The sequence below is a fragment of the Meleagris gallopavo genome, chromosome 14, assembly GCF_000146605.3.
Source record: "Meleagris gallopavo isolate NT-WF06-2002-E0010 breed Aviagen turkey brand Nicholas breeding stock chromosome 14, Turkey_5.1, whole genome shotgun sequence".
Taxonomy (NCBI): domain Eukaryota; kingdom Metazoa; phylum Chordata; class Aves; order Galliformes; family Phasianidae; genus Meleagris; species Meleagris gallopavo.
The window spans coordinates 15082405-15094414 of NC_015024.2; the positions used below are offsets into that span (position 1 = coordinate 15082405).

General features: G+C 48.1%; 1 protein-coding gene across 4 annotated transcripts in view; it reads right to left on the bottom strand.

The window, feature by feature from the left end:
- The window catches only part of FRMD4B (FERM domain containing 4B), a 106552-nt gene that overhangs the window by 59378 nt on the left and 35164 nt on the right, over positions 1-12010 (bottom strand). For 2 of the 4 annotated variants that reach the window (XM_003210179.3, XM_010718713.2), the window contains exon 1: positions 6734-6910. The exons of the other annotated variants lie outside the window; for them this stretch is intronic. In XM_003210179.3, the coding sequence (XP_003210227.1) occupies positions 6734-6895 (162 nt within the window). In that variant the 5' untranslated portion in view covers positions 6896-6910. Of the gene's footprint in view, positions 1-6733; positions 6911-12010 lie in introns of those variants that run through there. 4 annotated transcript variants of the gene reach the window in all.

Genomic DNA, 12010 nt, shown 5'->3' on the forward strand with positions numbered 1-12010 from the left:
AAAAAAAAAATGCAAAGAGCAAGCAAATAAAGCAAGAAAGGCCCCAAACCCTCAGCTCTCTGCAGTTTGTGCATGGGCTGCACTCAGCACTGAGCGGCATTGCTGGGGCAGTGCTGGTGGAGAGGAGCCAGCACCCAGTGCCAGGCAACCACACCGCTACGCTTCAAAGCACAACTGCTCCTCTGATCTCAGCTCTTCCTCAGCAGCCGTTGACGAGCTCCATGTGCATTTGGCAGCCCTGTGCCAGCCTCTCCAGGAGGGCTTTTCAGTGTGAGGGGTAGAGACCTCACTGATGAGACATTTAATAGTTAGATGCTGAAAGGAGCCACTGTACCAGGCACTGGCTGCCCCGCCCGGTGACTTATGAATTTGGGCTTTGTTCAGCTTAAATCATATTGCAAGCAGCCTATAAGGGTAACATTTGAAAACATGTTTTCTCTGTACTCTGAAGTGACATACCTGCTTTCCAGCTGCAAAGTTAGCAGGACCAGGCTTGGTTTAGCACTTTGCTAATGCAGCTGAGAGAGCACAGACAACAGAAGCAGGAACAGCAGCTCTAAGTGCTGAGGGTAAACACACAGCCCTTATCTGTACAACGGAGTGCAAAAGATGCACAGAAGTTCTTACAGACCATCTGTCAGAAGAGCAAGCACAAAGGGTTCAGCCAGCACTACCAAAGCACCCAAAGCAAACTCGCACTACTCTGCATGCTTTCTGGCTGTACTCCCTGCTGCAAGCACAGATTGTAAACTCTGCATTACTTTCATGCAATGATAGTTAAAAAAAAATAAGATCACCATTGTCTGCTACTACTAAGGATCAGGAATTAAAATATAGGCTCTTACCTCCAAGCCACAAACTTACTGGTTTAAAAGGACTGGAAAAACCAAAGAAGCACACAGCAAGAAACATGCACTCAGCCTTTCTATTTTCTGTACATTCGAGCTGGGGAAGAAGGGAGACACAATCCCAGGCTTCTTCCGTTGCCATAATCTCAAGGAAGTGACCTTAGCGTTTGTTGCTTTGATTACAGATTCAGAAACAAAAGCCCTTCCAGCATGAGTCAGGGGATGCAAGATGTTGAAATGCGATTGTTACAAACGAGCGGGGTGAGCAGGGAAAGTACTGCAATTGTTGTTTCTTCTCAGTGTTAACCCCTCTATTATGAAACAAAGCCAAGTCCAAAAGCAGCAGCTGACCAAAGGTACTCTGTGCAAGGTGCCCACCTTGGGGCAGAGGATCTCAGACCTTTCACTCAAAATTTGTAACAGAAATGGAGCTACAGTTTCAGAAGCATTTTCCCAGCTTTCAGCAGATGACATTCCCGGGCCCAGCTAATGGGAAACATGACCAAGGCAGCAAGCACCATGCACTCAGTTCTTCATTGCCCCTCACTGCAAGAGGCACCCCAGGCACTGCATTCCTCTGCATTTCTCATGTTCCCTTCCAAGGCACATGGCTGCAGCCTTGGATTGGACCCACCAAAGAAACTAGTGGGCAGCTGGTGTGTGCAATACCAGCAGGAACACAAGCCTTTAGATCACAGCAGATTCACATCCTCAGGTGGTAAAGATGACAGAGGGAGCGATGCCAAAGGAACACCACAGCTCTGCACTGCAGCACCCAACACGGACTGGGAGCAATGGCCCCAGAGCAGGCTAATATTCTCGTACTGCCTCATGACTCCAAGAGTTTTCCCAGCAGTACTCAATATCACTAGTTCCATGGAAAAAAACATGAGCTGCAAGGATTGAGGATGCCAGTTCTGGTCCAGCTCGCTCCTCCAGATCAGCAAACTGAAGGCTGGCAGCTAAGGCAGTTTTGGAAAAGTATTTCAGAGTCACAAATTTGTGTTCATCTCCAAATACAGGATCTAAAGCCTCAAATTAGTTGGAAAATGAGTGAGTCATTTTTCCTTAGAGACATGACGTGAAGGTTACCTGGGTGGTGCCAGGCTCTGCCCCACTGGAATGACAGGGACAGGAGGAGGGGAAGAGCACAGCTCCTTGGGAACTTACAAATACAGATGGAAGTGCACAACTCAGCTGTGCTCCGAGCCACAGGCAGTTTTCTAGATGGGAAAAGTTGGTTTAGAGGAAAGGCAGTGTACTAGGAAAAGGTTCCAGCAGCTGGAGACACTAAGTTAGTGATCTGATTGAGACAGCACATCCCAATCTCTCTGCACCGACTCCTTTGGAAGCGAGCAGATGCAACTTGCTTGCCATTAGAGAGGAATTACCCGCTTTCACTAAGGCTTAATGAACACACTGACTTAGATGCTGAGTACACTTGCCCAACAGGACTCCAGTGGGCTTCTTTCCCATTAACACACTTAACCCTCCCAGATCTGCTGCAGCCAGCCCAGCACTCACCAAACAACTCCATACCCAACACCTGTGTTACACCCAACACCTGTCCCCAGGGCAGCCACCTCCCCAAAGTGATTCCAGCTCTTGTTTTGCTGCCCACCTACAACTTGCTCACCCAATGCCACTCCTCCTGCCTTCCTCTCTCACACAAGCCAGCTACCTGCACAAAGGACCAGCACGATGTTCTCATGGACCACCTGCCCATCAGCCCATGTTCTACACGAGGAAGACACAGAGCCTGAAATTTTGTGTTGCTTTCATTGCCAGTGATGGCTTTGCACAGCTAAAGAACTGCACACATTTGGGTTATCCTCAGCATTTCAATGACCCTCATGCAGCTTACCTTTCCAACCCCAAAACATAGAACTGATGCACATTTAGATGGAAGGCAGAGCATTAGCAGGGAAAAGTGTACGTGTGTATGTGTGGGAGGGCATTTAAGCTAATATTTTCCAGTGCTGATAACTTTATCCTCTTTGCAGCTTCTGAGAACGAACTGGTCTCCATCTGCACAGAAGATTAGAAGAATTACTAACCACTAATTATGACTCAGAGGTTTTGAGAGCAATGCAGACTGCATGAGGATGGCCTGATTTTCTGAAAATTAGGAGGCAGAGATAGCACAGCATTATTTTAAGCACATGGACAGTTCATACGAGCTTGCCAAGAAGTGCAGTGGCAATGCTAGCAGGAGTGACAGAAAGCTAACCGCTCAGAAATGAAGTGTGGAAAAAGCAGCATGAGCCTGACATACTTTTAAGTTGCCTTTTCGTAAGCTTCTTGCTCAGCCAGCGCAAGCTGCCAGCCTTTGCACAAGGCTATAAGGGTGATTTATACCAGAACATTCACGTGGTGATACGTCTGCAAGAGATGGGTTTTGAAAAGTGGCGCCGGCGACATTTGAAATCCAACGCACTGGGTGAGCTACGTCACACTGAATACAAATACATACGTGTGGGCCAGGGTAGGCAGTGAATAGAAGGCACTGTTTGAACCTGGCACCGGGACACCCTGGAGGAAATGAGGTGAAGTTCAGTCTGGCTATGGAGTTTGTCTGCTGAGGAAGAGGGAGGAGCAGTACAAAAATCATATTTTTGTTTCAACGAACTCCAAGAGAAAACCCTGTACCATGAGCTCAAGTGGAAATATGCCTGGCAGTAATGTTTGGAAAGTGGATTTTGGAAGACTGAACGCTTAAACTCCCAGGCGGAGGCTCCCTGTGAGCCACAGCCATGGGGAAATCACAGTGGGACTGCACCAGTGGGGTACAAGAGGCATCAGAGCACTGGGTCAGATCACGAAAGCAAAGCAAAGCTCTTCTAGAGCAGAGGTTAATTCCCATTTCCATACAGTGTTCGAAGAGGCACATTCAGCATCCTTGAATAAGGCCTGTGAGCTCCCTCAGAAAGCCCTGAGCTGGTGGGAAGGCTGAGATGGTGCTTCTGGGCGCTGCCCAGTACAGAGCCAAGGGAGTCATGCCCCTCACCGGCCCATAACCATTGACTTATAATTGTGATAAAGAAAAAAGGAGCCTCCAAGTTTGTCGTCAGCAGTTTTATAAAGAAAAGTGAAGGTGTGGCAGCAGAGGAAGCTCACTCCTTGCTGTCCAAACCACCCCCATTAGCACCATAGGAAACAGCAGCCAGCTGCTTCCTCACTGCTCCACCCAGGCAGGTACAGGGCAGACATGGACAAAGCTGATTTTCTGTGCTGCATCTGCATTTTTTTCCCCTCCTCCCAGAGGAAGTGACCTTTCAGAGGTTAAAAAGTACGCCATCCCAAAAGCCACGACTTCAATTTACAATTCTGCAGCCAAAAGTGTCTGCCAAATTACCAGCATAACCGAATAGCCTGAGCTCAGAGATGCCTCCATCCTCCTTCCCAGCTTCCCATCCAGCAGGCATTCATCACGTCTCCTTATATTCTGCACAGTTTGAGAATGCTTTGCTTGGTTTCTCTTCCACACCCTGTAAGGAGCACACTGATGGGTGCACCTACCACTAAAAAACTCAACCAACTTGTAATTTATAGAAGTGAGTTGGGCTGTTTTTAGCTTTGCCATCATCTAACAACCTCACAGATATGAAACCATTTCAGTTGGTTTCAGTGCTCTGTTCTCTAGATTCAGGACAGGCAGCCTAAAAACTTGCAAGGGGGAACCCAGCCGAGTGCTTCATTCTGGAGGAGGCAGCTGGACACTACAGCACTGAATATATCTGCTACACACAACACAAGGGGCCTGGGGAAGAGTCCCCTCATGCCACACTATCAGGTCAGAGCCACACGTGAGCTTTGCACAACAAAATAATACAGCTCCAAGCTCCATCTCTTTCCCTCTTCTCATAGGATATACGTACTGTTGCATGAAGACCTCTATGCTGGACTCTCACCTGAGAATTTTCCCCTAACAGCATTGCTCACACTGACTCACTGCAGTCACAAAGATGATCTTTGTGCCAGCTCTTCCACCTCCTCTCTGCAAGTCTGCTTTCTCCATGCTTTCAGATATTCTCTGCTGTGGACAACATTCCCTGGCATGCAACCAAAGCATTCAGAGAGGCCAAGTTCCCTCTTGCACAGGTTCACAGGTTATTTTAGAGAGAAACAGGACAGCTGCTCACTGTGGCTCCAGGGCAATAGTTAAACAAGACATCCCACCTCTGGGCTGGTCTCTGTGCGTGAGACAGGAGATGGTATCAACTTGGTCCTCCCTACACTGTGCTCAAAGGGAAGATGATGGACAGAAGCTGCTCTGTCCTTGGGTTTTGGACTTTGAGTCACTAAGGCAGGTAAGGGCTTTATGCTGGCAGAGAGGATTGCAGTGGGGCCAGAAGGGTCTCCCACGTGATAGCCCTGGCACCTAGCAGCTTCAAAAGATGAAGGTGAGCTGATGTGGAAATGAGAAAGGAAAAGTGTTTTTAGCACAGTTTGGGTCTCCCATCAGGTCAGCAAGCACTTTATCAAAGGACAATTTAATATTTAAGGAAAACTTCCCAGCCCAGTGAGAAGAAACCCTGCTGGCTTTCCTTCCGTCACAATGGTGGCGATTAAAACAGGGAAGAGATCTGTTCAGTGCCACCTCACCTGAGAACAGCCCCTGACCCTCAAAGCAATGTGACCCCCCAGCACAGATGAAAGGGAGCTGCAGCCCTCAGGGTTGCACAGCAGCACAAGAACCTGTCACATCACCCCACCTGCACTCCCTTTGCACAGCCTGGGCACAAATAATCCACACACATCCCTAGAAAATGAAATCATAACCAGAAATAATTTACTCAGCCTCTTGTAGGGTTATGACATCCACCCAGGCTGTGACACCAACTGCTGTGTACTCGCTCTGTTCCCACCAGCATCAGAAGGGATCCCACCAGTGTTTTTAAACAGCAAAAAGCCAAGAGTTGAGCACAAAAAGCAATGTGTTGCACAACCCAAGGAAGAGCCACAGGGCATTCTTTCAGCCATCTCTGTTTAACTCACCCCAAAATGACCATTAGGAAATTCCTGACATTAAGATGTGAGAGCAGCTTTGTCCCTGCCTGGTTCCATCATGGGGAGGACCTGGCACAGCCCAGTGGGATGGGTAGCATCCAGATCCCCACCCAGCACAGGCACTGTCTAGCATCACTCATCTCCTCATTTTGCCCATTTTCACATCCCCATAGCAGCAAGGGAGTGATGCTACTTGAGAGCAAGGACAAATTAATCCCTACCCCGAGCCACAAGAACACAGTAACATCAGACAGAGGTACAGTCCCACTTTGTTTCAAGAAAACGTTACTCTTTGAGGGAGCCACTTTCAAGCAGCAGCAGCAGAGTTGAGTCCATCTGCTGTCAGTGGGTTCTTGGCCAGCCCAGCAGTGCTGGTGAGGCAGGACAGGTCAGCAGCCAGGCTGTGCATTCCCAAACTATCCACATACTCAGATGATATTCATCTGTATGCAGTGCCAAAGTAATTTCGAGCACAATAAGAGCCATCAGTTGTATAGCTGCTCTCCCACTGCTGGGCACACCTGAACCTGGGCATGCCTTACAGCTAAACAGCAACAGGTCCCTTAGGGATTGCACAGGTACAGATGTCCCTTTAGCACTGCTTCCACGTGCAAGAGATGCTTTAATGGTTACGGAGGGAGGGCAGTTTTGCTGGGAGCTCTGTAGCTCCCCACACTACAGAACAGCAGAGAGAAAGAGAGAGAAGGAGCAGCTTGGAAATACCCAAGATAAACAAACAGCCCAGCGACACTTACACCAAGATTTATCACAGACAGAACCATGCTGCAACGCAAACTGCGATCTCCAATATCCAGCTGTGACAAACAGAGCCCCACACCCACATCCCCGCTGGCAGCTCCGCAGGTGTCCCCTACCTGGTAGACATCCCCGAGGCCGCACCATGCCCGCAGCGCTTGCCGGCACGCCCGCAGCCGCCCTGCGTACCACCGCCGGAGCGCCGTCACCGTCAGCGTCCAGACGCATCGGCTGCCCCCGAGCAGCAGATCCTCCACCCCGCACATCAGTACCGAAGCCATGGTCCCAGCGAACCTCCGCGTCCCGCCCGGCTGGCTGGTTAGCACGCTGGCATGCCGGCCTGCTGGCTTTATAGGGCGTGCAGAGAGCCGAGTCCAACCTCCCAACAAACTCCTCTTTCACGGCGCTTCCTGGGCAGGCTCCAGGCGTGCCCCCAGAGCCAGTGGCTGCAGTAGCCCGGCTCCGCCAGCAGCTCACACAGCAGCCTTGTCCTTCCGAGCGGCTTACACAAATCTCCGTTAAGCTCCTGGAGCTGCCACCAGGTTTTCTAATTAAATTTTAACCCTTTTGCCACGTGTCCTGACAACAACCCCATTTATACGCCACCGCCGTTAAGGGATTAATGGAGCTGCCGCCCTACTCCGAGCAACGCCGTGCGTTCGTTCGCATCGCTCAGCTCCGAGGAAAGGACCCAGCGGGAGGATCACACCGACACCTCGTTATCTGCCACGCGGGGAGCCGAGCTGTCAGCGCTTTCTCCTTGGGAATCCTATTTTAAAAAGCACCTTTGGGAAAAGCAACTGGAGGAGGAAAAACAGATCAGCGCAGTTCCTGCAGAATGGAGGCACCGATTTCCTCAGCTTGGGTGGCAGAAGATGCCAAATGTACAAAGCTTCAGACTTGCTGTCTGCATTCGTACCGGCTGAAAGCTCAACACCTGCCAAAGAGACAGTGCTGCTCTCCTGCACAGCTCACACAGCTCCATTGACACAGCATTTGCTGCGTGAGAAAAACGAAGCTCCTCGTGCACACTTCATAAACAGAGCACGGAGAATAAACACAGAGCTAACAGCCCACGAGGGAACACAGCCTTGATGCTTAATCTTATACCAACTCCCAGGCAATCCACCCTTCTGGGTCAGAAGCTGTTAATGTCAGCATGCTGCACCCCTCATTTGTGAGCTCTTTCCTAGCAAAAGCCAAGGGGAGCAGCTCTGGGTGGAAGTCAAAAGGTAATTAACCTTTTTAAGGCCCCTCGTGGGACTTGAGGTTTCCTAAAGCTTTCTGGGGCCAGAGCTGCAAGGGGCCCAACCTGTGCAACTGTCAGCACCTCACTGATGGAACTGCACAAAGAGGAGACATGGTAAAAGCACCAGCCAGACCAACTCCACTGCCTTGTGCAATGAAATGTAAATCTTCATATTGCAAGAACCCACAGTTGCACAGTCAGCTCGTATCCTAGTTGAGAGTCAGACAGTAGAGCAGTTCTGCAGATTGCTGACAGCCTGTTTCAGACAGGCTTTGGACCTGTGTGTCACCGAGCATCACAGTTCTTCCTCGTGCATTCAACGAGCTAAGAATGGCTCTGCCCATGATGGTGCTGGTCTCAGTTTTCCGTGCAGCTCCAGGGAGTTTAAACATCTCAGATGTGCTCTCAATGCAGAAGAGACTATGACAACTATTTCAAACATCTGAAGCTGTTATGAAGCAACATCTCTCCTCAGTTTTTCCACACCAGGGTGAGAAAAGGAGCTCAGAAACCTCCAAGATGCCTTGTGTTGGGGTCTATACTGCAAAGTGGACCTAATCTGCCTCACACCAAGCCAAGCCAGGAGGTGCTCCCCCAGCCTGGCCCAGGGCACAATGGCTTGGAGCCTGTAGCAGCTTTCCACTGATCCAGGACAGAGACAGAACTTGTTATAACAGAACTCAGGCTCTACATTTAAAATCCAGCACCTGTACACCCACCTCAAGAGTTTCATCACTCCTTTCAATGTTCTCTTAGCCCGTGGCCACAAGGAAAGCTTCCTGCATCTGGGGTGTTACTCATCACTGCTCTATATTCTATGTTTAGGGCACTTGAATATCAGTGTGGATGTACAAAATGAGAAGTTTTGGTTTTCCACTGGGAGAGGCCACTGCCACCATCTGCAGTTAGCCCAGGCAGCTGAGGGTAATTGCAGCTGGACAGCACTGCTCAAAGAGCTGTTGGGAGCACCTCCCATGGCATCTGCACATTGTGGTCAAGCCATTGCCAAAGTTAAACACAGATTAAAAAAGAAAATCCAAGTTTCTGTCATTTTTGGGTTCCATTTCTAGACAAAAAGAAAAGCAGCTTCATAGTTTAGGAAACAGCATAGGGAATGGCCTTACCCTAAGCCAGGAAAATCAAACCATGCCACTCTGAAAAGTTATAATGCTTGCTCTACTCTGTTGTCTTTTGTGCCTTTTCCCCCTAAATAAGGAAAAAGATAAAGATGGGCATTTTCTCCTTTGATATAACACAAGGTATTTTTTAGATGTGGCACGATCCATGGTATTTTTAAATGGTGCTTGCATATGGGGCAGTTACCCTTTGTGCCTCCCATCCTTCTGTGCTGCTGGGACAGCTCCAGCCAGCTCCATCTCAGCCACACTGCTCTCCCCAACACACAAAGGAGCAGAGTTGATAATATAAAGAAGAGCTGAGTGTAATTCAGAACATTGGTGATTTGATTTGGGACTGATGAAGCATCCATTCAGATTGGCTTTGCCTTCTGTGGACTTCTTTCAGAACGTGATTCCAGGTGTTTTAATTTGAAGTACGTAACTGATATTCATGTTCCTTGGAGAATAAAGGTCACAGGAAATTCACTATGGGAAAGCTAATAGGATGTCCAAATGGCTTTCAAAAGTCACAGTAACCAAACCTTCATGGGGAAAAAATAGCTATATCAGAAAAAGATTTTGTAGACGTATGCACCGCTCTCAAGATAGAGAGATACTACAAATCTATTTGATCTGCAGCTATACGAACAACAGGACATTCATTTCTGGTAAGGAATAAGCCCACAGAACAGGAATCTAAGGAGCACACTGCTAACAGGATAGAAAATGTGATGTGCAGCAGATTCATGCTTCTCTTCGTATTATTGATTGTATTCCTGGAATAATAAATGCTAAAAGGGAACAAAGGTTCACCGACATAATAGGAAAAGATCTCAGAGGGATCCTCAACCCTCCTTGCATGTTACATTCTGTGCTACAATGAATGGAATGAGGGTAGCTGAATCACTGCTTTTCTTTTCAAGGTACCTCATACAAAGTTCACACAGATACATAATTCATCTACCTGAGAGACCACAGGACAAAAGCATCAGTTTCCTCTGACATCTACAAAGCTGCATTCCCACTAGATACAGACCATTGATTAGAAATACAGAACAGGACGCATAGCCAGACCCAGGCGGCAGGTAATGACATTAAGGCTTTGATCCTTTTTGGTCTCTGCACCTTCAGCAGTAAAAGGTGAATTATTGTGCAGATGTACCAAATAATTATAAGGGCTAGCAGATGTCTGCCCTAGCCATTGCTTTGAGTCCTGAGCATGGTTTGTCCGTAGCCTGTATTCACTTACTGTGAATGAAGACTGCAACCAATACTCAATCCTCTATAAAGAGAAAGGCAAGGTGCAGAAAAGACCAAGAAACCATTGAGACAGCCCTTGCAGAGTCCTGAGAACCACTTCTGCTTCAGGCATGTCACTACACGGATATCTGCTTCTACTTCCAACTCAACAAGTTCAAATCCCCAAGTCCTGGCATCCTGGGGTGGTCTCAGGGCAGGCCAAGCCCCACCATGCTCACTGCTTACTTGTGCAGCTTCAGCACTGAGGAAGTTCTAACTCACATCTCCTTCACCCTTTCTTTAAATTCTTGTCTTGTAAGAAGCCTGTCAAGCTGTGAGTATTAATGCAATTAACCCCAAATAAAGATGAAGTGATTTTTCAAAAATCATTTCTGCTACACTCTGGCCCTTAATTACCAACTTAATAAAGATAAAGTGAAGTAGTCATCAGCCATCCTCTCTTTGATGTTGTAACCTCTAAGTATGTAAGATGCTTAAAAAGCAGCAGTGGCATATGGGATAAGTCTGTAATCCAGCCTTCCCTGACTGAGAGTTTCTGAAAAGAGAATCAACTTCTGGCAAAAGGTGTTTGCAAAGCAATTTCATTCCTTGAGATAAAAAGAAAAAAATCCAGAGATCTTTGTAATGTACTTCATCCTTTATTCTAGCATGAATTTTGGGCACCTCTCAGATCAATTGTTCCAGAGATTTGCCTTTCACATTATCAAGCCTGAATTTAGAAAGCAAACAAAATCTACATGGCAGGATGTCCTACTCTTAGCTAGGAAGAGGAGATGATGGGTCTATCTGGAGCAGACAGATGGGAGATGCTGAAGAAAGGCTCTCTCCACGAGCAACTCCAGGCATTACACGGGTTCCCAGCTCTTCCCACCAGTGTGCTCCAAGCCAAGGGGCTGCCAAACCCAACAGCAAACTGCATCCTGAAGCACTCTGCAGGACAGAGCCTCTCCCCTCTGCTGCCAGCTTAAGGTACTGGTTTAACAGCAGTTTTCCAAGCCATGGATGAGGTGCTGTCTTTTTGCCTCCTCTCTGTATGCATATTTTTCTACAATAACAATAAAGCAGTGACACACACATTTTTGAAGTCAGCACTGTGCCAGAAACAAATTTCTCAGCTTCTACTCCACAGTAAGCTAATTATCGTTTCTTGTCAGAAATGAAGTGCCACTGCCTTTTAACTCTGCAAGTGATTAAAGCACTTACAGCCTGACTTCTCCAACAGCAACCCTTACCTACGTACCTGGCACTACAGATTCAGGTCAGGTTCAGCACAAGCAGCGAGTGCTCCAGTTCCACAAACTTGGAATTGCCTTCGTGTGCCACTGCCCTACCACCACGAGGCTGTGTCACCCAGTTTCCATAGCACAGCTCTCTGGGGGCTGACATGGACAAAGCCACATTGGCCCTCTACCCTTGCAGGCTGTAGCCTCATACCTCCACCTTTCCAAAACCAACAGAGAACAAGAGCATGAAAATGCTTTCATCATCCTACTTTCTTCACCCATCTCACCAAGAGGTCACCATGATGGGCATCACTGTTCCCAACCTGCTTTGCTTGCCTTCCCTCATGCCTGATGATGTTATTCCACAGTGGGTGTCAGGATCACCCAGCTCCTGGTGCTGTCCAAAGCAAGCTGGTACCTCCAGCTCTTAAAGTCAGCAAGGAATATTAAAGGGAGCCCAGAGAAATCAGGTAATGATGTTAGATGAAGGACTTTGTGATAGATACAAATACGTGAGGAGTGTGAAAATCCAGGGCTGCCCCAGCT